At 49.6% G+C, this 24355-nt stretch overlaps 1 protein-coding gene across 5 annotated transcripts in view; it reads left to right on the forward strand.

Moving 5' to 3' along the window:
• Art4 (arginine methyltransferase 4) overlaps window positions 1–24100 on the forward strand; it is a 28547-nt gene extending 4447 nt beyond the window's left edge. For 2 of the 5 annotated variants that reach the window (XM_089546485.1, XM_089546454.1), the window contains exons 3-13: window positions 1427–1530; window positions 1956–2060; window positions 2704–2814; window positions 3457–3634; window positions 3723–3813; window positions 7390–7471; window positions 8467–8642; window positions 11040–11362; window positions 14282–14434; window positions 19563–19675; window positions 21092–24100. In XM_089546485.1, coding sequence (XP_089402611.1) covers window positions 1427–1530; window positions 1956–2060; window positions 2704–2814; window positions 3457–3634; window positions 3723–3813; window positions 7390–7471; window positions 8467–8642; window positions 11040–11362; window positions 14282–14434; window positions 19563–19675; window positions 21092–21208 — 1553 coding nt within the window. In that variant the 3' untranslated portion in view covers window positions 21209–24100. The remainder of the gene's footprint in view (window positions 1–1426; window positions 1531–1955; window positions 2061–2703; window positions 2815–3456; window positions 3635–3722; window positions 3814–7389; window positions 7472–8466; window positions 8643–11039; window positions 11363–14281; window positions 14435–19562; window positions 19676–21091) is intronic. The other 3 variants (XM_089546461.1, XM_089546475.1, XM_089546467.1) reach the window with 3 other exon arrangements.
• The last annotated feature ends 255 nt before the right edge of the window (window positions 24101–24355 follow it).

Consider the following 24355-nt stretch of genomic DNA (forward strand, 5'->3'; position numbering starts at 1 on the left):
CTGTTGCTAGAAACTGGCAACTGATTTTTTTTTTCTTTGCGAAGAAGCTAGGAAGCCTTGGTGGAGGCAACATTGTGTGTACAACCGCATGCACAACACCACTGGTAGAGACAGATCAGGCGGAATGCATAAACCAATGAGCAGGAAATAGAGACCATTCTGAACGGCAACCGTCAGTGTTTGTTGAGGGGTGGTATTCTCCCGGTGTCGCCTTTTGCGACATGTCGCATTAGCTCTTCGCTGATTGGCTCGAGCCGCGGTGATGGCGGCGTGACGACACGGACCCGCATTCCTGCTACGTCATCGTGACGTCGCCCCAATTTACTACGCTTAGTCGAACAACGGAATGCGCTGAAGCGATTCGGGCGGGCGACGGGCTACCGTTAGCGTACGAACGCAATCGGCAGTTGCGGCTTTTGCGCCCTTAGCGTGAAAACATGGCGACGTCCTTTCAAGCGAGAGCCGCCCGCTTCAGCCAATTCAGCAGTCCTTGAGATTCCGGTCGGCACGTTTACCGGCAACTACTGGTGTTGTTACTTTTCGCTATGACTTACCTTGCTTTGACGATAAAGTTTAAGCTGCAATTCAGCCTAGTTTTTTAGATACGCTCTCGATTCTGGAGCGCGCAAGCCTAATGGGACCTCCAGCTACACTGCTACCGTCTGCAACTGCCCGAAACGCAGCCGAAACCTAGCACAACCGTCCGGAACGAAAGAAAAATAGATTTGGAGCTTTTTTGCGGTGTTTTATAGACTTAAATGAAGTGAGTTTATAATAAATTTGCAAATGTTTTTTTGAACATTAGACGTCATGTGATGGCAAATATTCTTGCTATCAAAGATACGAAACTACTGCTGCTAGTGGATCAGCAGTGGTAAATTGTCACTTCTCGGAGTGAATGAATGCACCGCAGACGAAAGTGCCGGCGGCTTTTTCCGTTTCTTCGAGCATCTGTAAGCACTTTTTTAGGCCCCGCCCATATGCGACATGTCGCAAAAGGCGACACCGGCAGAATACCACCCCAGTGTGTTTACTCTAGGTTATTGGCATGGATGGCAGGCACAGAGTTTGGCTTAGCTTTGCTTCTTTGTATTGGACACCAAAGCCCTAGTCGTTAAATTAACGGCATAGGCGTGTAATGCGTACCGAGATTGCGCAGTATAATTTTAACTAGATTCATTTGATATATGCTGGCACAAAGCAGGCTGCTGTTAAATTGTTGAGAATTCATCTTGGGCTGTAGCACAGCACCACCACCATTGCTGAACTGTGGTATCTCCTCTGCTTTTTGTGGTATGGGCCCCCTCATAAGAATTTATTATAGACGAGTATGTGTGTTTTGCCTTGTGGCAACATTTCATGGCAACATCCAAATAAACACAAGGCTAGGGAAGAGAGCAAAATGGCACTGGCGTGTGGTGTGCAGAGTGTCTGCGGTTCCACCGGATAGTGGACGCCTTCAAGACGGGCCTGAACAACTCCACCTTCCGGCAGAGGACTGACGAGGCCTCAGCAACCCAGTACTTCCAGGTAGGCTGTGTAACGTGATTCTACTTTGGCTGCCCATGGTAGTAGTCATCCATAACACTGCCATATTGGATTACTTGAGGCACCCCCTCTAGATCGTGAAAATTACTAGTTGAAATAGGAAAGTTACCTACACAAAAAAGGGTAGTAAACCGGTAAAGGTAGTGAGGTAGCTTACTCCCTTTTTACTTCTCTCTGTTTAGAGCTTAGTTTTTGCAATGCATGTACACTCTGTGGCTTGGTAGCAAGCACATCATTCCAGCAAATGGGTTTGTTGGTATACCGCTTTGGTGGGGTATCGCAGAATGTGAGATTTGTGTGCGGGAGAGCTGACCACAGATCTGATGGTAGTGGGGAACACAAGGGCATGATGTGCCGGGCCTTTGAAGGCCGGCAGGTGCTCAGCTCGTGTGTGTGTCCTGTTGCAGTTCTATGGCTACCTGTCGCAGCAGCAGAACATGATGCAGGACTACATTCGCACCTCCACCTACCAGAGGGCCATACTCAACAACATGGAGGACTTCAAGGACAAGGTGCGCTGCCTGCTGCTGCATGGCTTTGACTTGTCTGTCCAAATTCCTCGAATGCATTGCTAACTTCAAAACGCTGCTCTCAGATGAACGCATTCTGAGGAGACATTGAAATTCAGATGTTACTTTCTCGTCTTTGCCTCCTTGAAGCTGAGAAATGGTGATTGTGGAACATGGCTTTAAATTTTCGGCTTTCAGTAAGCGTGCGTGAATCTTAGGGCATTTCTTTTATCTTCACTGTGCAATGGATTTAGTGCTTTTGTACAAAATGGTTAAATCGTGCATTTTATGAGTGCATTGTAGGGCAGTAACACTATTAGAGGCCGATGACCTTAGAGGTGCTGTGGCGTAGTGGACAAACGGCATATTTTTTGGATGCACAAGTTGATAGTTAGAATCGTTTTGGTGCGGTTAACATCGGTTTTGGTTGCGTTACACTAAAAACAACTGTTTATGCAATTTTGTGTGCCTTCCACTGGGTGTGCATTAGTTTAAAGTGCTGAAATGTTACTGAACCAGAATCACTGTTTAAAAAAGCGGCGAGGTGTAACTGGAAGTTGTGTTGCTCTGCCTTGGGAGAGAACAGTGATTGCCCACATGGGAAGTGTGCGAGCCAAAAGTGGGTGTTCCTCCTGTCCCAACGCAGGTGGTGCTGGACGTGGGTGCCGGTTCGGGCATCCTATCCTTCTTTGCGGTGCAAGCGGGAGCCCGCAAGGTGTTTGCCGTTGAGGCCAGCTCCATGGCAAAGCATGCTGAGGTATGCACACGTTGTTCTTTATTGAGGGAAATTGTCGGCAGTTTGAACGCAGGCAGTGGTTGAGCAGTGGCTGCTTTTTGCATGGTGTGGATTTCATCTCTGTTTTTTTCTGTATAGCGAAGGCTCTTGGTTATGTTGGGAAGCAAATCGATGAACGCACAGTGGCATTGTGTGGTGTGTGAAAGGGTGCAGAGTTGTCCTCCAAAAGTAACATTATTGCAAGGTATTTTTCGGGGGGTGATAAGGTGTTAAAAACGTGTGCACAAGCCTTAGCAACAGTGGAGTATTGAATACTTTACTCTTCCCTAAATTTTACAAATAATGGGTTGCAAAACTAGTTGTGATTGTAAAGGTTGTAAAGGTCTATTTCATCCATGCTGCATTGGGCTACCAAACTGCAGCACTGAACCTTTTAAAAGCCTTTGTTGTTGCAATTCATACCAGGTCAAAGGCAGCAAGTCCTGTTTGTGAGAGGCAAACGGGCGTTATTCCAAAGTAGTGAAATGATCGTTCAGGTAACCGGTTGGAAGTGAGCCAACGATGTAGCTTGCTCCAGCCGCATGTATCAAGAAGAGCAAATGTTGTCGCAATGTGCCTGCTTGGTGATGTCCATGGCATGATGTCGAGCCCTGCTGCACGCAGTGCCTGGTGTACCACAATAAGCTCTCGGACAAGGTGGTGGTCATCCCTGGCAAGATTGAGGAGATCACGCTGCCAGAGCCCGTTGACGTGATTGTGTCGGAGCCCATGGGCTACATGCTGTTCAACGAACGCATGCTGGAAACCTATCTGCACGCGAAGAAGTGGCTCAAGCCCCAAGGTGAGGAGGAGGAGGGGGGGGGGGGGGGGGGGGTAACATGTTTGAAGCTCCCCTTTACCCAGCTGACTCCGCCCCCTTTTTTGTGCAGGCAAGATGTTCCCGACTCGGGGAGACCTGCACATAGCTCCCTTCTCAGACACCTGTCTCTACATGGAGCAGCTCAACAAGGCCAACTTCTGGTAAGTCCCGATCGTGTACTTTGGCTTTCATGCTTCTGGAGCTTAACGGCAGCTATCCGTTGCATGACTAGAAGCGCTTCTGTAGTCCTCATGAATAGTTTGCAAGTTCCACTGTTGGATGTGATCGAGAAGATTGTACTCCATTTCGTACATAGCAGGCAGTGTTGCCAAAGCTGGTGCGCCTGTTCATGCGAGCTCACTCCGCCCAAAGAGCAAAAACAAACCTTAAGCTCCATGGCTTGCATCTTGTTTTGCCTCTTTCCACAGTTCCGTCCTGTGACTCATCGAGACTTCGAAAAGCTAGAATTACATGTGGCAATATGATATGCGGTTGGTAGGACGAATCGCTTTTCCTCAATTCATGCCCAAGAAGTAATTCACACTTGCTGAAAATTTTAGCCGAAGGTCCCAAGCACTGAGTGCCTCACAGCTTTGACTGTGATTTTCAATGCTGCACTTAGTTTTATGCTGCTCTTTTTTGAGGAGAGAATGAACGATGCGTGGTGCGGTAATATGGTTTTGCGGACGCACTAATTCTGCAGCCTCCTTAGTGTTGCCTGCTATGTAGGAACTGCAGTGTAGAGTTGGGGGAAATGGTATCGTTATGGTAACATTGTAATTAACAGGTTCTAAGGCATTTCCTATTCTAATGCTTTCTCAACTTTCATTTTTACGGAAGTGGGGGAAAAGAGCAAAACGTAGAGGTAGCGTACAAGTATCAAGTGTTAGCGTCTATAGTGTCTATGGTGTCGAACACTCTCAAGTTCGGACGCTACGAGTCTCTCACCGGTTAATTAGAACAGGCTCTCGTAAGGAGGCTGTGTCCAATTATGTCCGGGCAGCAAGATGTCATTTAAATAGCCCTACATCTCCTAAAACAATCTGACTACTTTGTTCCGGTTTTGCTTTTCTGAGCTTCGCGCCTGACCGCATTGACGGTGGCTCGACCAGTCAGCATCAGCCAGCCAGCCAACCTAACCTAGCTGAACACGCTGATTGGCACGTTGCTGCTGTTTTCTCCTCCCCCTTCCCGCTATTTCTTTTTTTCTCTCTCGCCACTTCGGTGCCATTGAGCTGTTTCTTTCACTTCCTTCCACGTGGTTCCGTTCTTCCAGTGCGCTGAAACTGCACGCTCGTCACGTGCCGTTTGCTGCTTGTGGGGTGAAGCCTCCTCACAGGCGATGGTGCCGCTTGTGATGGGTGTGACGCGGTAGCGGTGGAACTCCACCACGTTGCACCCTGAAGGTTGCTGGAGGCCCTTATGATTTTGGACCATTCTGCTTCAGTGGACCAGATAGTATGCATTGGTAGAACATTCTTGGAAATGTGAAAAGTCGTCATTGCCGCACTGTTCCCATTCTCAAAATGGGGCAGCCATTAGCTAGTCTTAGCGGTGATGCAAGCAGTTCTTGTCAGTTTTTTTTTTTTTTTGGATCATTCAATAATTTGAACATTTTTCCCTGTTCTTTGAAGTTTGAATTAGCTTTTACTGTAGTTCCTCTTCCTCTAATCAGACAGTACATTTCAAGTACTCAGTTGGAAGAACAGTCACTACCAGAAAAGCAGATGGCATGTACGGCCATGGCAAAACGACAACACGCAAGTGAACACCTTCAAGCAAACTGAGTAAACAAAGCGGAGAGATAACACCGTGTGAGTGCCTGCAGTAAACTAAACAAAGTGGCAATAGAGAGTGGCAGTCGAGATAATTTTTATCACTTGTGCCCCTCCACAAGAGCAGACAAAGCGAGCGAGAAACTGAAATTCTCAAGCTTGGGACCGTAAACCATATGAAGCACTTGAACTAGGCAAATTTTAGTTGTTTTTTTCTTAAATGAACAGCCGCCGCAGTGGCTCAGCAGTTATGGTGCTCGGCTGCTGACCCGAAAGACGCGGGTTCGATCCCGGCCGCGGCGGCTGGAATTTCTTTGGAGGAGAAATTCTAGAGGCCCGTGTACTGTGCGATGTCAGTGCACGTTAAAGAACCCCAGGTGGTCGAAATTTCCGGAGCCCTCCACTACGGCGTCTCTCATAGCCTCTCATAGCCTTAGTCGCTTTGGGACGTTAAACTCCATAAACCAAACCTTCTTAAATGAACAAAAAGGTTTTTGGACCTTCTCCTAGGCAAGTGCAGTAGGTAATGAATAGCGACCCCATCAACTGTTGCACGCCTTGGTCAGCTGATGTGCTAGATGCTCCAGTTTTGCAGTGGGAAGGGTGGCAGTGAGATTAGCACACTTAATCATGTCATGCATAATCATGTTCATAATCATGTCATGCATCAAGCAAAGGGAACTAACACTTGTGGAACCCAAGTTAGCTGCCATGGCCTAGGGACAGCAGGAGTATGCTGCTCTAAAACTGCTAGAGTGTTTCTTGTGCAGAGGCGCGCTTTCTTGCAGCTCTCGACATGAAAGCTTGCTGTGTTTTTCAGCGAGGACGCAATGCTTCACTTGGCTGAAAAAGCACGGTACGCCTTTGCTAAGTGCTCTTTTGCCTGTGCGATTGACTGTGTCCATAGCGTCAGCAGTACCGTCGCTGCATTGCCTGGCCTGCCTATGGTCTAGGCTCTCAAATGGGGCAGGCAGGGGCCAGAATAGATTTCTGCTTCTAGAAATGAAAAAGAGCACAGCAGAAGATTAACCTGCAGTTGGATGCTATGAACCTCGTGCACGATGTTTTTTTGCATGGGTTCGAGCAGTAGCTGTCGTGAGTGTCTGGACATTAATGTGGTGCTAATATCGTTGCTGGTTGATTGAGCAACTGGTTCAACATGGCGATCCTTGATGCAGTGCCTTTAGCTTGTGTCTAATGGTCAGTAGTATTAATCAGTGGGGTGCAGAAAGGTGGTAAAAAAAAGTCTCTTGCTCGATTTGGCTGCACTTGCTGCACCATTTTGAAGAGCGCAGTGTTTTTGTATTCGTTTCTCTAGTGCCGCGTGCACCTGCTTTCATCCGGTATTCCTTATGCAAAGTGCGTGCCTAGTGCAACAGGAGTTCTTGCCTGACTGGCGATGGCCGTGCACAGTTTGGAGACGGTATGAGGGTCAGGATTGTGATCCTGTGCAGCCGGGCCTGGCAGGCAGCTGTGCAGTGCGTGTTTATAAATCGTGCAAGTGCAACACACGCAGTGGCTTTGTTCAGAAAACGGCCAACACTTAGTTGAAATTTGCTGTGTGAAATTTCTCCCCTGTGGCCCAGGATGTTGGTGGCCGTTGATGTAGGTGGCACCCAGGTGGCTGCGATTGGATGGCGATGCCAGTGCGAGCAGGTGACCAGGCCTGCACTCGCTGATTGGTTTTGGAAGCAGCCTCGAAGTGCTATTGTGAAGCTGCTCTTGAACTGCCGGTGCGCCTGTGCTGCGCATTCACGGCACTGCCGCAGATCTTCACGGAACTAGTGCAGCAGGTGTGGCCAGAGTGAACTGACCCAGAGTTTGCAAGCAAGCAAGCAAGCGGCAGCCTGTTACTGGTGTAAATGTTGTGTCCGTCGTCCTGTGCCTTTGTCAACGTTTAGACCCACTGGTACAGGCCACCGCTGCCAAGGTTAGTGACGTAGGTGGGGGGCTGCTGCCCAGGTACCAGCAAAGCTTCCATGGCGTGGACCTGTCCAGCCTGCGGGAGGCGGCCGTCAAGGAGTACTTCCGGCAGCCCATTGTGGTGAGTCACTCTGCATTGTACTGGGAGCAGATGTAACCCGAGGACATTGAGGACTGCCCTTTTTCAATACCTAGCCTCATGTAATGCCCCATTATGCGAGGCCTTTGAGCTACAACAAGTAATAAAAATAGTTCACAGGCACACCTAATTTCAATTATGTGTGGACAATGCTATAGCATAAGCAGCTGTTGATGCCTTCACCAGAAGTATAACTGCACTTCCCTGCAGCCATACCTCGGCAAAATCACGAGTGCTCGCTCAGGATCCCTCGCAAAAGTTTGGTCAGCCTGCGGTCTCACTCAGACTCACACTCGCAGAGGCCCGGGCTCACTCAGACTCACCCGGGCTCACTCAGACTCACCCGGGCTCACTCAGACTCACCCGGGCTCACTCAGACTCACCCGCCGCCCGGGGTCAACTGCATATAGCGATTCACTCAGACTCACGTCTCATCTAGGCTCCCTCACTCCTTTGCACTCACTCGCTCATTTCAACTCACGACTCATCTGGACTCTCAGCTCACCTGGGCTCACTCATTTCCACTCGCGACTCATCTGCGCTCACTCATTCGCTCGCACGTTTCAGCTCATGACTCGCTCAGGCCCACCCTGACTCGGGACTCCTGTAAGCTCGCACATCGGACAGCTGAATCGTTTTTACTCTCCCCTGCCGCTCCCTGCATTGTCGAGCTAGCAGGTTCATTAGAATCGGCCGACGCCATTAGCTGGAAGGGGGTCCTATGACGGGGAAGTGCCGCTTTTTTCTTGACTTGTATCAGACTATAACACACTCTTCCGTATCACTCTCATTGATTGCTAGTGGTATGTGAAAATATTAGCTCTGCAATAGATGCAGCAGGTGTCCGGTGTCCTCCTAGCCGTCCGCGATGCTGTTGTGCCATGTGGGAGCACGGAGCTTCCACCTCTGCATGACCCTCGCTGCAGAAGGAGGGCGTGGTGTGTTCGCCGCACTGAGTCTTGGGCTGTGGCATGCAGGACACGTTCGACGTGCGCATCTGCCTGGCCAAGTCTCTGCGGCACACGGTGGACTTTGAGCGTGCCTCGGAGAGTGACCTGCACTGCATCGAGGTGCCGCTGCAGTTCAACCTGCTCCAGTCCGGGGAGCTGCACGGCCTCGCCTTCTGGTTCGACGTGGCCTTTGTCGGATCCGTGTAAGTGAGGCACACGCTGCATTTGTGGCTGCAGAAAAGCCGGGGCCATTATAATCTTTTCTTTTTTTTTTCCCCTCTAGACACCTGTGGCGGGGCAATACGACCTGTTAAAATCAGTGTAGGGGTCAGGTGAAAATGGAAGTCTTAAGATAAGTCTAAGGGAAGATTTAAGGGGAGCAAGTAAATGGTTTTCATGCAAAGCAGTCTTTATCTACTTCATCCAGATTTCGATCAAGCCTGGCGCTCGCTCGCCACAGCTGGAGCACCACATCGCCATGCATGTGCACATATGATCATTTTGATTGCCGATGCTCTTTTGCGGAGTGGGAGGCTAGTCGGTGCTCCACTGTTGTGCAGAACTTGAAGCAGTCATCTTGTCAGGTGAGGTGGGGCCTCTCAAACGACCATCACCCACTGAAGAGAAGCTCCTTGAAAGTAAATGTCGACATGCAGCCACTGAGTGCCGTCGACATGCAGCGAAGCAAGTCGATGCAAAGCAGCAGCGCCTGTAGCAGATGTGGGAAGTCTACCATTGTCGGTGCGCAGTGAAGGCTGAGAACCAACAGTGCCTGCAACAGATGCAGAAAGCTGCTTGGATTCAAGCAGAATCGCAGGAACTGACAGTGAATTGGATGGACTGGCTTGGATAGGCTTGGCTATTAATGGGACGCTCTCCATTGCCATCAAGGTGGCTTACAAAGAGCGCACGGTCGCATTGAAAACGGTACAATGGCACAGCTGCAGTGTTTGCCGCAGCTTGGACGACGCCACCCGCGGTGTAGGCCAGCAAATGTGGTAGAGGAGACGAAGGAGAATGCATTCGGAGGCGCTCACTACCGCTCGCGTCTTCCTGTGGGTTACACCTCTGTCTTCGCGAACATTGTTGCCCCATGCAAACTGACTGTTCTTGCTTCGCGTGGCTAGTGCATTCATCTGCTGCATGACTTGAGGCCATGTTGCACTGTCTGGTATCATGATGTGAGAGAGTGCGGAGGTGACGAAAGCATGACTATGGCTCAGACAGATACAGTCTAATATTATCGCTTTTAGGCGGAACATGGGGAGCAGCGATTTTCGCCATTTTGAAGGCTGGTTTTTCGCAGAAAAGTTATTTTCTTGAAGTTACGGATTTTTTTTGGACTGTTCGATTATTCAGACCATTTTTCGAGACCCACCGAGTCCAAAAATCAGTCAGCAACTGCTAGCCCCTTTCAGCATATGCGATACTATGACTGTGGGTTGCATCGGACCTCACGCATGTACAAGAACGATACCACGAGATACTCTCATTGAGTTGTTGTGTTCGTAGTGAGTTGCACCGTGTAGAATTCTCTGATACTTCGCGGCACCGGTTAAGGGGGGACATGGGTCTTAAAGAAAATTTTTTTTATTTACAGACTAAATGCAATGAAACTGCACAGACTTATTCAGTTTTTTCTGATGATTTCAAATATACAATTTGTTTATTTCTAGGCCAATTAGTTCCTGAGATATTAATATATATCATGCCATTGTCTGCTGAAACAATAGAAAAAAAATGGGCCACCAGAAATTTAATTTTAATATGTGGGTAGACACTACAATGTGTGAGGAATGCAACGCTGGAAGCAGTTTTCAGTTTTTTGTCCGTGTGGACAAATGGGCTTAGTAGTTAGTTTTCAAGTGAGTTAACCAGACATACAGTACCAGAAAACACACGACACGCATGAAACTAACTACTAAGCCCATTTGTCCACACGGACAAAAAACTGAAAACTGCTTCCAGCGTTGCATTCCTCACACATTGTAGTATCTACCCACATATTAAAATTAGATTTCTGGTAGCCCATTTTTTTTCTATTGTTTCAGCAGACAATGGCATGATATATATTAATATCTCAGGAACTAATTGGCCTAGAAATATACAAATTGCATATTTGAAATCAGCAGAAAAAACTGAATAAGGCTGTGCAGTTTCATTGCATTTGATCTGTAAATAAAAAAAAATTTCTAAGACCCATGTCTCCCCTTAAGGGCACGTTTCCCGGCTCTGCGACGTCAGCGCAGCATGGTGGGGAGCGGCGAGAAACGAGGAGGCAAAGAAAGTGTCGCCAAGTGCCGTGTCATGGATCCATGGTGCCCTCTGTGTACAGTGGTGCGGACTAGTGGTTGTGCCTTTCGTGTGGCGCAGTTTGAGTGGTCGCTGTAATGGTCATGCCACGACTGACGAATAAAGATGAATAAGTAAATGAGGATATATTCACTCTGCAAACATTTGTTGCAGAATGTCTCATCACACGGGCACGGCAACTGTCGACGAGTGTTGTTATTGTTTGCTTGTTATTGCGTGCATTGTGATATGTACTGTACGCGTGGTAGCACACTGAACTGTACCTGGTTGTGTGCATCCCCCTGCAGGCAGACGGTGTGGCTGTCGACGGGGCCGACGCAGCCGCTGACCCACTGGTACCAGGTGCGGTGCCTGCTGGAGAGCCCCCTTTTCGTGCAGCGGGGACAGCGGCTGGGGGGTCGGGTGGTGCTGCGCTCCAACCGGCGCCAGAGCTACGATGTGGACATTGAGCTGGAGCTGGAGGGGGGCATCCGGGCAGCCAACAGCCTGGACCTGAAGAACCCCTTCTTCCGGTACACGGGGCAGCCGCCCCAGCCGCCACCCGGCTGCCACGAGACGTCGCCCAGCGAGGCCTACTGGGCCACCCTGGACGCTGCTTCGGCCGCCAATGGTATGGCAGTGGTCTTCCTTCCTTCCTTTCTTTCTTTCTTTCTTTCTTTCTTTCTTTCTTTCTTTCTTTCTTTCTTTCTTTTCTCTGTCGACTACTGGCACGGGGGCTTGTGCGAACAGTGGCTCCGTTTGGTTTCTCAACCTTGGACAAAGTGGGTCTCCTGCTAGGGCTTGCACACAGAAGGGGAATGTTTCGACACCTTGATGTCACCTTCGCTTCGGTCGCACACGTAGGTTTCACGCAGTTTTTCTCTCGCAAAACAACGCAAACCTCCGTGTGAAGCATGTGGTGACATGGTCACAGTAAACCACCTTTTATGTATGTGTGTAAAAGAAAAAACATTTCACTCTCTTTTATTACACATTCCTTTCCACTGTAGGTAACTCTTAAGAGAAAACGTGGTTGTAGATTGGTCACGTGTCTTTATGGTCTGAAAGGAAGGAATTTGAAAGCCTTTTTTCTTTCAACAGAACATTTGCCATCTAAAGCGAACACTTGGCGCATGATAGCTCCTTACGTTCTATAAAACCCAAAGTGGACGGGGCCCCTAGTAAAGGTCATCGGCCATCAAAGTGGTGTCTACTGCCATGTCGCAAACCCCCCCCCCCTGCCAGAACTGCCGGCCAGCAGCAGAGCTCTCTGTAACGTCCGCCCGGATGGAGCCGTGGCGTGAAATGACATGTGGCTTGGCTCTTCATTGTTTGCAGGTTGCTACACGTACAAGCCTAGTGGTGAAGCTGTCGACTATGGTGCCTATGCTTTAAGCAGTAGGTACTTAACCTTAACCTAATTGCTATGGGCGACGCAATGGACGTAAGGATTTGAACTTTTGCTGAACTCTCTTGGCCCCCGCCATTGTGTGGGGTTCATGCTAGTCACTACATGTGTTGGGATGGAGTGTGGCCACTGACGCCGCAGGCTAGGGTTCAGGCTACGGCCTGCGTATAAATCCTTGTATGTTACTCGCCTGGTGTTCGTAAGCCTTCGCCAGCTGTTGAGCAGTGCAGTGCACCGCATGGAACCTTCGGTTTTGCCTTTCTAGTTGTTTCAAGTTTGGGTTTACCAGACTGTTGGTTTCTGTAATACCGTAATAGCAGAAAATTGTCTCTGTAACCTGCAGGAATTTATTTGTGCACTCGGACGCATTTGGTGTTTCCACAAATGTGCACCTGGAGTAAGTTGTTGCTGTGTCCAGCAGCCTTGGAAAGTAGCGGGCTAGTTTATGTAAATCTATTAAGAAAGCTGCGCACAACGAGCTGGAACGCGCCCAGAGCGAATAAAAAATGCCTTCTGGAATGCCTACGTCATTAGCGCACGTCTTTCTGGTCTGGTGGGCAAAACATGCCACTTCTGACAGTGTGATGCAGCAGGCATGATGCATACCATAGTGGCTCTAATCAGGAGAAGGTGGCAGAGGGAATGCTGTATACATACAATTCCAGTTTAAAGGCATAGGTCGGCAATTTTGCCTGTTTCCCTTTGACATCGTGTTGTTTATACTGGGGAGAGGTCATGCATCGTATATGTGAGACTTGTTAAAATTGCTACATGGTCCATGCATCACCTTTGTACTATTCAGAGTAGCCGCAGTGGGTCAGTGGCTATGGCACTCGGCTGCTAACCCGAAATACGCGGGTCAGTGCATGTTAAAGAACCCCTGGTGGTCGAAAATTTCGGAGCCCTCCACTATGGCGTCCCTCATAGCCCGAGTCACTTGTATGAATTGCATGGATTTGTGCCTCCTAGATACAATTTATACCTTACTGCCAACTTGTGTTTCACATCAACTATCGTTGGGGTGTTACCTCAGCGTTGCTGACTCTGTTGATAGTGTTGTTTGCATTTGTTTTTTCTTTTTTGGAGATCGTCGGGATAGCCTTCTTCATTCGCTTATGTATAGGTGCAGACATAAGTAAACAGAGCATGTGATTCCATTCTAAGTGCAATCGTGCCTTCCCTGTCGGCAATGGTGAAATATCGTTAATTCCTGAGAAAGCGCACCCCTACCAGCATGCACACACACTGCAGCTGGCAGTCGGCAGTTTCAGTTGAGCAACATGTGAAAAATGTTGGAAGGCAGTATTGTGCTCCGTTTACTTTTGTCCGCACCTGTACATTCTGGAAGGCAATTGTACCAGAAGAAAATGCCTGATGCAAGTCGCTCAGTGAGCTAAACAGGTAGTTTGTCGTGACCGTCACTAGGTGGACGGTGCTCACGAAAAATTAGTGCAGTAAAAGCTCGATAATTCGTTCTTCGTTAATTTGGAAAGCCAGATACAATAAAACTGCGGTACAGTGAATGCCACTGCAGCGAAGCTCGCACCACAACGAAGTTATTTCTGATTTCTCGTCGGCAAACCATACCAGGCAATGCAATTGTTTCCCCCCCCCCATAACGGAACAATTTTTGAAGTGAGGGCCCTTTCTTTTTTTTTTCTTTTTTTTTCCACCGCGGTGGCTCAGTGGTTATGGTGCTCGGCTACTGACCCGAAAGACGTGGGTTCGATCCCGGCCGCGGTGGTTGAATTTCTTTGGAGGAGAAATTCTAGAGGCCCGTGTACTGTGCGATGTCAGTGTACGTTAAAGAACCTCAGGTGGTCGAAATTTCCGGAGCCCTCCACTACGGCGTCTCTCATAGCCTTAGTCGCTTTGGGACGTTAAACCCCATAAAACCAAACCAAACCTCTTCTTTTTTTCTCAGTAAGATGCCGATTTGTTATTATTATGTGTTATTGCAATCATGTAAATACTGTGTTGACCACAGTGCCTATTTCGGGGTGGTTCTATTGTGTGCAGAAATACGGTAATTGCGGGTAGAAATTAGCAGGTTTGTTCTTATGACATGGCTGTGAAGGTGTTTGCGGAAGAAGCGCAGCCTTGCTGAGTGGCCCTCGTGTACACGTGTGTGTGTGTGTGCAGCTGGTGTGGGAGCGGACAGCGCAGCAGCCGGCCAGCTGGTAATGAATGGGGTGCCGCTGATGAACGGCACGGGGGTGGTGGACATGCACGTGCAGCCAGTGGTGGCCCAGCAACAGCCGCTCGGAGTGCACCTCTCAAACGTGGTCTCCCTAGGTGAGTGTGGGGCAGTGCCAGGGGGCAGGGATGCTGCTGTAAGAGTGGGTGCCGCTTCCTGCGCAAGTTCTAAGCGTCATTGGCCACTTGCAGGTTGGGCAAGTACCGTATAATGCGGAATATAGGTCGACCCCCTTACCTTGAAGCGCCGCCGCGGTGGCTCAGTGGTTATGGTGCTCGGCTGCTGACTCGAAAGACGCGGGTTCGATCCCGGCCGCGGCGGCTAGAATTTCTTTGGGGGAGAAATTCTAGAGGCCCGTGTACCTGTGCGATGTCAGTGCACGTTAAAGAACCCCAGGTGGTCGAAATTTCCGGAGCCCTCCACTACGGCGTCTCTCATAGCCTGAGTCGCTTTGGGACGTTAAACCCCATAAACCAAACCATAAACCAAACCTTACCTTGAAGCAAAAAAGTCAGCATAAAAATTACGAGGCACAAAACTTTGTTTTATTCACTGGTGCCACCAGACTCGTAGCCTCCTCATTCGTCCGAGCTGTCTGAGCTCTCGTCCGAAGACGACTGCTTCACGCTGGCTGCGTCCCACAACATGTCTTCCTCGGTACCATCCAACGAGTTGCTAATGAAACATTTCTTGAATGCCCACATGCCTTGTGTTCGAGCCCAGGGTGCACCGCGCGTTTCAGGCAGACAGCTCGATTTTCTGCGCTCGCCAGTACCGGACGCTCTTCTCCGAGACGCCAAAGTGTCGCTGGGCGGACATGTTCCCATACTCTTCGGCGAATTCGATAACTTTTTTTTTAAATGCCGTGGTGAACTGACGTCGAGTACCGGTATTCATTTTGCGGGCTGTTGCGAAATTAATACATTACAACGCCAAGAACGATTACCGCCGTCAACGTTTGGCTGTGTTGGTCGACAAAGAGGAAGGAAAGAATCGTCAACATGGAAGCGATAACGATGTGCATGCCAAAATGTCCGTGGCTCGCACATGTTGCCAGACGACTATTCAGTTTGTGCCAAAGGCCGGTATATAGGTCGAGGGGTGACCTTTTGGTAATATTTTTCGGAAAAAACCTCGACCTATATTCCGCACTATACGGTACTACGCAAGCTGTTTGTTGTGGACAACATGTTTGCTGATCGACGATGTGGATACCATATCCCTGCCTTTTTACTTGCAGTGGAATCTCGGTGATATCAGCATAGTTAGTATGAATTTCACGATGATATGAATTCATAAAATTCCCCAGAAGGAGTGCATTGTGTACGGTGTGCGGGATTTAGGATGTTTTGAACACTCGCCTGGACCACTACAGATGATACGAACGTGCTAGCCACGACCGTACCTTTGAGCACTAACCGCTGCCTGCACATCGGAGGTGTCGTGATCGCCGGCCGTATTGTACGCGCTGCGAGTGTGTAGTAAGCTGTGGCCGTGCGGCCAATATATCGGTTGTAAACAGATCTGCATGCATGCATTTCCCATGCTTCTGCGTACAGATTTTGTTCGTTTTGGAGGGCATGATATTTTGGATTACAGTCGCCGACCGATTCTTCGGACTCAGCAGGACCCAAAAAATGGTCTGAATAATCAAACAGTCCGAAAAATCCGTGAGCTTAAAAAATAAACCTTTCTGCAAGAAACCGGCTTTAAAAATAGCGAAAATCGGCGCTCCCCAGGTTCCGCCTACAAGTGACAATATTACACTCTGAGTTATAGCCATGCTTTCTTCATGTCCGCACCCTATCACATCATTGTACCAGATGGTTTGACGTGGCCGCGGCCATGCTGCGAATGAATGCAGTCGCTGCACGAAGCAAGAACAGTCGGTTTGCATGGGGCAATGATGTTTGCAAAGACCGAGAGGTCACCCATGGGTAACCCACAGGAAGACGCGAGCGGAAGCGGGCGCCTCCGAATGCAGTCCCCCCTCCCCACGTCTACCGCATTTGCTGCCTCGCACCACGGGGTGCATCGTCCAAGCTGCGGCGGACGCTGCACCTGTCCCACTCCGTTTTCGATGCGACTGTGCGCCCTTCGTAGGCCATCTCGAATGGCTATGATGGAGAACAAATAGCCAAACCTATCCAAGACAGTCCGATTGCGCCCGCCGAGCCGATTCCGTTTAAATCTAAGATGGCGCCTTTCACGGTTGCGGCAAACGGGTTGGTAGTGGCAGCGATGCCCGCTCGCGTCTATATTAGGCCGAAATAACAAACTTTCGGTTGAAAAACGATCACCACATTATTGTTCGCTTCTATTTTAGTCCGAAAATTCGAACTTTTAGACTCCGCAAAGTCCAAAATATCGGTCGTGAAAATGTACACATTCCATGAGGCGCGCGAAGGTTTCTCAGAGAGGTCCGAAATATCGCACTAGTCCGAATTATTGGAGTCCGAAATATCGGTCAGCTACTGTATATGAATTTTGTCGCTATGCTGTGCGATTAGTATCATTGAGATTCTGCGGTATTTTCTTGAATTTCGGATCTATCAGTCAGCTTGGACAGCCAAACGTGCACTGTATAAATGGACAAAACAGGGCTGGCTACAACTTTGGCCGCGAGAACGGAAAGCAGTTTTGCATAGTTTATTATCCTTGCGCTTCTTAATGTATATATATTATACATTCGCCCTCGGCCCTCGGTGTCTGAGCTGAGTGCTGGCCATCTCAGAGCAGCCGCCAACACAGACTTACCGCCGTAACATCCCCGTAACATCTTTTGGTGGAGGTCGCGGGTTCGAGCCGACATGCCGACGACCCGACGAGACGACGGGCCGAACGGGCGAGATGACTACCGACCCGGCCCCTCCGTCTGCGCCTGCCACGCCAACTGTCGTCGTAGCCCACCCTCGCGACCCGGGCACATTCTGCGGTACAGATGGCGTGGATGTCGAGGACTGGCTCTCGCTCTATGAGCGTGTTAGCCAGCACAACAGGTGGGACGCCACGCTGATGCTGGCCAATGTGATATTTTATCTTGCCGGCACCGCACGCGTGTGGTTCGAAACCCACGAAGAAGAGATTGCCACGTGGGATGCCTGCAAGCAGAAGCTCCGCGACCTGTTTGGGAAACCAGTTGGCCGTCAGCTTGCTGCCAAAAAAGAACTTTCAGCTCGCGCCCAAACGGCCACCGAATCATATATTACATACATTCAAGACGTCTTGGCACTGTGCCGAAAGGTCGATCCCAACATGACCGAGGACGATAAGGTAGGCCACATTCTTAAAGGCATTGCCGACGAACGGCCTAACGGAGCGTCTCAACCGCACGCTTACAGACATGCTCGCCATGTACGTATCCGACGACCACCGGGACTGGGACATAAGCTTGCCTTTTGTCACCTTCGCCTACAACTCGTCGCGCCGTGATACCGCTGGTTACTCGCCCTTCTATCTTCTCTTTGGACGAGACCCCTTACTGCCCTTCGACACTCTGCTGCCCACAGCCGGCCCTGTCACTACATATGCGCATGACGCTATCGCCCGAGCAGACGCCGCCCGCCAGGTTGCTCGTCACAAGCTCTCCGCCTCCCAAGAGGCTCAAAAACACCGCTACGATGGCCTGCACCGTGATGTGCGCTACCCTGCCGGATCTCTCGTCTTGCTGTGGCTCCCATCCCGTCGTGTGGGGTTATGTGAAAAACTTCTGCCGCGCTACACAGGTCCTTATCGTGTATTACGGGCAGTGACCGACGTCACGTATGAAATCACGCCGCTGCACCCAAAGTCGACGTCCGCTCCACTGAAGTCCGACGTCGTTCATGTAGCTCGCCTCAAGCCCTATCACCCACCATCGACATCGCACGCCTAACACGCACCGGGACGTTGCCTTCAGCCGAGGGGGATAGTGTTACCGATGGACCGTGAACGAAGAAGCGGCGGTGCGCTGAACGACGACGACGTTGTCAGTTGGTAGCTGGGCCCTCGGTGTCTGAGCTGAGTGCTGGCCATCTCAGAGCAGCCGCCAACACAGACTTACCGCCGTAACATCCCCGTAACAATATATATATATTTTAATCGCTTTCTTCTGCTTGCTTCTTCCTGTTGGTTCCCCCCCTTGGTCTTTGCAACTATTAATGCGGCACGAACCTACGATCACATTGGACATTTTGGTGTCTGTGATGAAACTTGGTACAGACAAGTCCACTGCAGACACTGCGAAAACTTGAATCTAATACCCCTGTCACACTAGCAAATTTAATGTCATTCGAATCGAATGACATTAGCACCTAATGTCATTAAACGACTGCTACACGGGAACATGTAATGTCATTAGGTTCGAATGACATTCGCCATCGAATGAGTTAGGGGAACTCATTCGCATTCGATCTCGAACCGAACGCGTACTCTGGACACCAGATACGCAGCAGGAACAAGCGACACGAAAAATATAGTGTGCATACTGGCAAACTTAGAAAGTGCATTTATTTAGTTCAGCTAAAAAATGTTAATGTTTGTGTGAACCTGTTCACTCTAGAGGCTGTCGTGGCTAGCTGTTACTCTCGGTCTCTGCAGCCTACCGCAGCGGCCAAGCGTGAAGCAGTGTCTTTCCCGCGACCGTCGGTCATTTTGGGATGCGTGATTCTTGTTGGTTGGCCTGCCATGTTCGTTAAGCCCGAAGGTACTTGAAGACGTACCTGAGCAGTTCACCTTTAGGAAGTCATTTCCAAGCTCCGCGCGTGTCCGCGCGGATTTGGAATTTATCGGATTTGTGGCTGACTTTGTACTTGACTTGGCTTTTGACGGCTAAAGTGGTGCAGAATGGCCGCAAATAATATTTTAAGCTTATAATACGGCACACAAATGTTCTCACCCGCTTTTGAAACACTGCACAACAATTTCAAACATATTTTATGCGCGCTGATGTCGTTCAGTTGGGCGATTTTTTTTTCACTGATCGTCGATGCCATCATTTTCGAATGACATTCGATGCATTTAATGCCATTAGGTTCGAATGACATTAAATTTGCTAGTGTGACAGGGGTATAACTCAAATACTAGCTAATAGTATCGTTGCAAGCTGAACGTGGTAAATTATGAAATTATGAAATGGCTGTATCACACCTGCTCACACTGGCACCAGCAAGGAGTTGCCACTCCTGTGTGTCTACGCCCTGTGGCCATGGCGCTCATACCGGGGGGGGCTTTGCCTTCTTCCCTCAGGGTCACTGCCAAGCCCCGGTACAGTAAACTCAACCAAGACGGTCAATTCAAGGGCACAGGCCGTTCCCACAAGTTCAATTGGTGGAGGCATCTCACCAGCCTTGTTCAATCAGGTAGGGCACTAGGCAAAGCTGTCTGTGGCATACTGTTGTATCCACTGCATGTTATTTTGCGGGAACCATCGACTTTCTTTTTTTTGCCAGCAACAAGCTGGAAAGCAAACTTTTGTGGGGCAGCGTACAATAATCGTTAAGTTCAGCCAGTAAAAGTAATGCGTTCCCAGAACAAAATTCTTTGGCTGGGTCCATTTTTTTTTTTTTTTGCTATGGTCGATTAATTCGAATATTTGGTTAATTCAAATATTTTTCGCTGGCCCAATGACTTTGAATTAATGAGGTTTTACTGTATCTTCTTTTTCCTCCATCTTTCTTCAAAACTATGCATGAACTCGCCCAAACTGCCGTAAAAAGCTGCCTATAATATGAAGGTTTTTTTTCCTGATTTTAGCTTGTCACCTCTTATTATGTGTGGATCCAAACAGTTTTCAGCCAAAATCTGCAGTTCTGGTTTCGTTATTATTGAGTGTGATCATCATCACGCCTCCAGCGAGAGGAGGCGCTATCTAGTGGCGGCGTAGGTAGATAGTTTCGAATTCAACGCCATTTACTACGCTGACCTGACCTCGCAACGCCCAGAACGATCACACCTCGCATGGTATGGGGACTGCAAAAGCAGCACTTGGCAGCTTTTAAAAGGACAGCAATCATAGTTGCCGAATGTATTGGAAAGCACTCCTACATAGTCTGGGCGAGGTAGGAAAAACCTGCAGTCACTGCTGCCGGGCTCGGGCTTCTCCAGCCACGCTGTGCAGTTGGATCGCGTATGCTTGGGCCAGCATTCCCGAGAAACTCTCCTGTTGTTATCTGAAGAAATGAGGGATATCTAGTGTGGTAGACGGTACTGAAGACGTGTTTCTCTGGAGCCTCCCAGAAGACAGCATGCACAATGACAAAAATCGCTAAAGCTCAGACTACTGACACTTCCGAAGTGTGTGCACCAGTGCGTATGCAGGTTTTATGTGTGCTCGTGGTGCAAAACTTGAGTAGGCTTGGGTGCGACACCTCAGTACCTGTCGTTCGGGCTACACACGGCGTATCCGGCAAGCGGGCGCACACAAATAGTCGGAGGGCATTCGGCTTCCGCGTCTTCCGAAACATCTTTTAGTGACTGCCTTTCCTTACTCGCGTTATACGGGGAAGGAAACTTTTTTCCCCCGTTTTGTGCTATCCCCAAATTACACCTCCTATTATACGTGGGTCCGTATTATATGCGGGTTTTTACGGTAATGTTTGCCGGAATTTATCTGGTTCACACTGGATGCTGGAGTATTGGGATTGCCCCATAAAAGAGTGGACCCTGGCTCTTTTGCAAGCTGTCCCAGTGCTGTTCAGCAGCGCCAAGCTCTGATGACGACGTCTTGTGTTCTTTTTTTTCTCTTCCCCCCCCCCCCCCCCCCCCCTCCTCCGCAGCAACAGGTTCTCCTCAGCAGCAACACATCTCAGTTCCCTGTAAATAACAGCCTCATGATCGGAGATTATGTCACGCCCGGCAACATCCTCATGCCCACTGGCGCCTACAAAAACTGAGCGCCCGGATGGTCCAGCGGTGCCCGAGCTCTGCCAGAGGAGGTAGCAAGCGGCCATCGTCACGCGGAACAAGGCTCAAAATTTTCTCTCGCCTGCATCCTGTCTGCTGCCATTGCACACATGGCCCCCCCTCTCTCTCTGTTGGGTGGCGGCTGTAGTGTCGCCAGCCCTCCCTTGCCACGGAAGCGCGTGAGCATTCGGCACAACGGAGCACTTGTGCGAAATGCTCCGGTTCGCTCCGTCTCTGCCGGGGTTCTGCGGGGATGTCCGCTCTGTGATAATCGGCCTGGCTGTCACTTTGGCAGAGTGGCATCCGCGCTCACACACGCACAAGCCATGCGCGGGGAAGCCGTGAAGCATTGCTAACCTGCGCTTGGGCTCATAGTATTGGCGTGGCAGTGGGTCTCGGGAATGTCAGTTGTAGCGAGGCTTCGACTTGGGGAATGTTGGTTCTCACGAGGCTTAAGATGTGGGGCCCGACAGTTTGTGCCAGGTGTGGCACTTTGTCTTCTGGCAGGCAAAAGCGACAGCTCTTGTGCCTGGAGTGGCATCCTGGACCTTTTGCGGTGGTTGTGGCTGTGATTGCAGGGCCTGGAATGGAATAAACGATGCGCATGGTATGAATTTGAGCCGCGGCACCTTTACAGTGCTGCCGGGCATCGTTCTGTGCTGGGTGCTAGTGTTGCAGCGGCCCCTTGTTCAGTCAGAAGAGTGCAGTTTGGCGAAGCGTTTTATTTTTTACATGTTGCATGCCTTTTTATTTTACTCTTCAAACATAATATTCATTTTACTTTTTTTGCACCAAAGTGATGATTTTGCCTGTAAATGTGGTGGTTTGACCAAGTGGTTTGTAACCTCGAGGGAAGCAAAAGCCGTGCCAAGCCTGAAGATAGGAATTGGGCTGGCCTGTGGCCTCATGGCGACTCTGCCAAGCGGGAGCCGTCTCCCTAGGAGTCTTCCTTCCGATGGTTGCGCTTTTCTGATTGTTAGAGAGGCGTGTGGAGACCTCCTTGCGAGAAGAAAGATTGTTGAGGGGCCTGTTTGCAGTGCACTCTAGATGAGTACTATAATGGTGTGAATAAAAGCCTTAGGACAGGGTCGCAGAACTGAGCGACAAGCATCAAAGACAACTGTGGCATGGGTCTGTGTCGCTTTGTTTTGTGCCTAGCCTAGCTCCCCGAGTGTTTTCACGCCATTCTAATACTCCCTAGTGCCGCGGTGTGCGTTCCTGCAGCCCTGTTGCTTGCAGGCGCCTTGCGTTTTTGTTGTGAGAAACGCTCTGGCAGCATGCACTGCTTGTTTCAGCAGTGAGTGCGGGGCATTTTGTTCTAGCAGCTCTGTTGGCCTGAATGCCTATAATCGTGAAGCTCTTAGTGTGTAAGGCGAGCCGAACGGAGGCCACTTGCATTGCGTTGGCCTATTGAGTGTCTGTGCATTTGAGCCAGGCGCTGGAGCTAGTACAGTTTTGGTGCTTGCTTGTTGTGCACCAGGCCGCCTCAGACCTTGGTTTGGCACCTATGTTGCTCAGGCACTGAGCAGGAGTATTGCATTCGTCACTTCCCATTGTTGCTGCTCATTTGTTTCCTTTGGGGTACAGAACAGGCTTCAGGATTAGTCTTGAGCGTGTCCGAGTGTACAGCCGCTCGATGTGCTTTTTTAAGTGCTTGACACGCCCTGATTTGCTCAGGTCTATGCGACATTTTTTGTTTAGCTCCCGTGCCACGCTGGTGGTGCTTCACATTAATGGTCAAACCACAGGTTGAAAGTGTGTGTGCGTGCGTGCGTGTGTGTATGTGTACAGAGCACGCATTTTGCGGCTGCACTGTCGGTCGGCCTAAATTGTGTCGCAGCTTCTTGTTTTAAGGAGGCTGTGACCCATTGCGTGTACATTTCTTCTTATTTTGTTAATTTCTTTTCTGTGTGCACCTTCGAACGCAGATTTGTCCTGGTCTGTCGGGGGTCTGCCATTTAGCTTCGGGGTGATTGACCCAGGAATGGTGGAACAGTGCTCAAACATTTACTTTTTGCCCTCCCATGTCTTGTCTGTGTATATGGGTTCTCGTGCACTGTCATTGTTCTCACTTAATGTGTGGCAGCTGGGAATATCAGTTGCGTAGCCGAGATTAACTTCTTGCTGCGATCGGCGCTGACTCTTTCAATTTGCTGTGGTCCCAACAATGGCAGTGGCCTTTGGGTCCTTTGCTCATTCCCCGGTACATTTTGGAACGCCAAAGGCGGTCAGTTAACAGGGGATTTCTGGTTCACCGGCAGGGGGTAGTGCGAGTGTAATTTGAGCCAGCTGTTGGAAGGGAAGTACTGGAGTGAGCTGCTGCTTCAAAAGGTGGCATGTAGCTGCGGCCTTCATGGTGGCCTGAGGTCTGCCCTGCCCATCTACCACCCGCCCTAAATTACAGGGTGCAATTTGCAACTCTGGTTATCATAGGCGACTAGAGCAGTGCTTGGTACTGTGTTTCGCTAATCTAGATCTAAGCAGCACTTCTTGAGCAATGTCTGCTGGTGTGTGCATGTCAGCTGCGTTTTCTGTAAACATTTGTAAATTAGTGCCCCTCTTCTTTCTCTAGGAGCGAATTGCTGTTGTCATTTATTTTTTTGTGTGACGTAGACGAAGTAATCCTTTCCATCAGTGGGGCTGTAATTCGGTGGCTTTGCGAGACAGCCATTGAAGCGGATAGGATTAAACCTGTGATATGCTTCTCGTCTCTGTCTATGATTAAGGCTTCGAAGTAGGCAAATCTGTAAAAGTGTGGCATTTTTGTGTAGCATGAGAACAGTTCAAGCTGGGGTCAAACTCTGCAGGCACAAGTGCCAAGAGCTCGTTTACCCCACTGGAAAAAAAAAAAGAAACGCTCTTGCAATAAACTAATGCCTGCACGTGTGGTTCGTTGGACTTTGATTGTGTCACACCCTATGAAGACACTCATGTCGTGCATGTCAGCAGACTTTGCTGGAAGTATTCGGAGGAGGACTTGTACTGCGGAAAAGCCTCTGGCCACCGCCTCGTTTTAGGATGCCCTAATCGAGCAAGGGGAATCTGCAGAGAAGCAAACTGATGACTGGACAGGAGAAAGTGATCTAGTTATTGATTTCACCACATACATGCTTCACAAAGGTTCAACAGAGAGAGAA

The sequence above is a fragment of the Amblyomma mixtum genome, chromosome 1 (genome assembly GCF_055824585.1).
Source record: "Amblyomma mixtum isolate Tamu chromosome 1, ASM5582458v1, whole genome shotgun sequence".
In the NCBI taxonomy this organism is placed as follows: Eukaryota; Metazoa; Arthropoda; class Arachnida; order Ixodida; family Ixodidae; genus Amblyomma; species Amblyomma mixtum.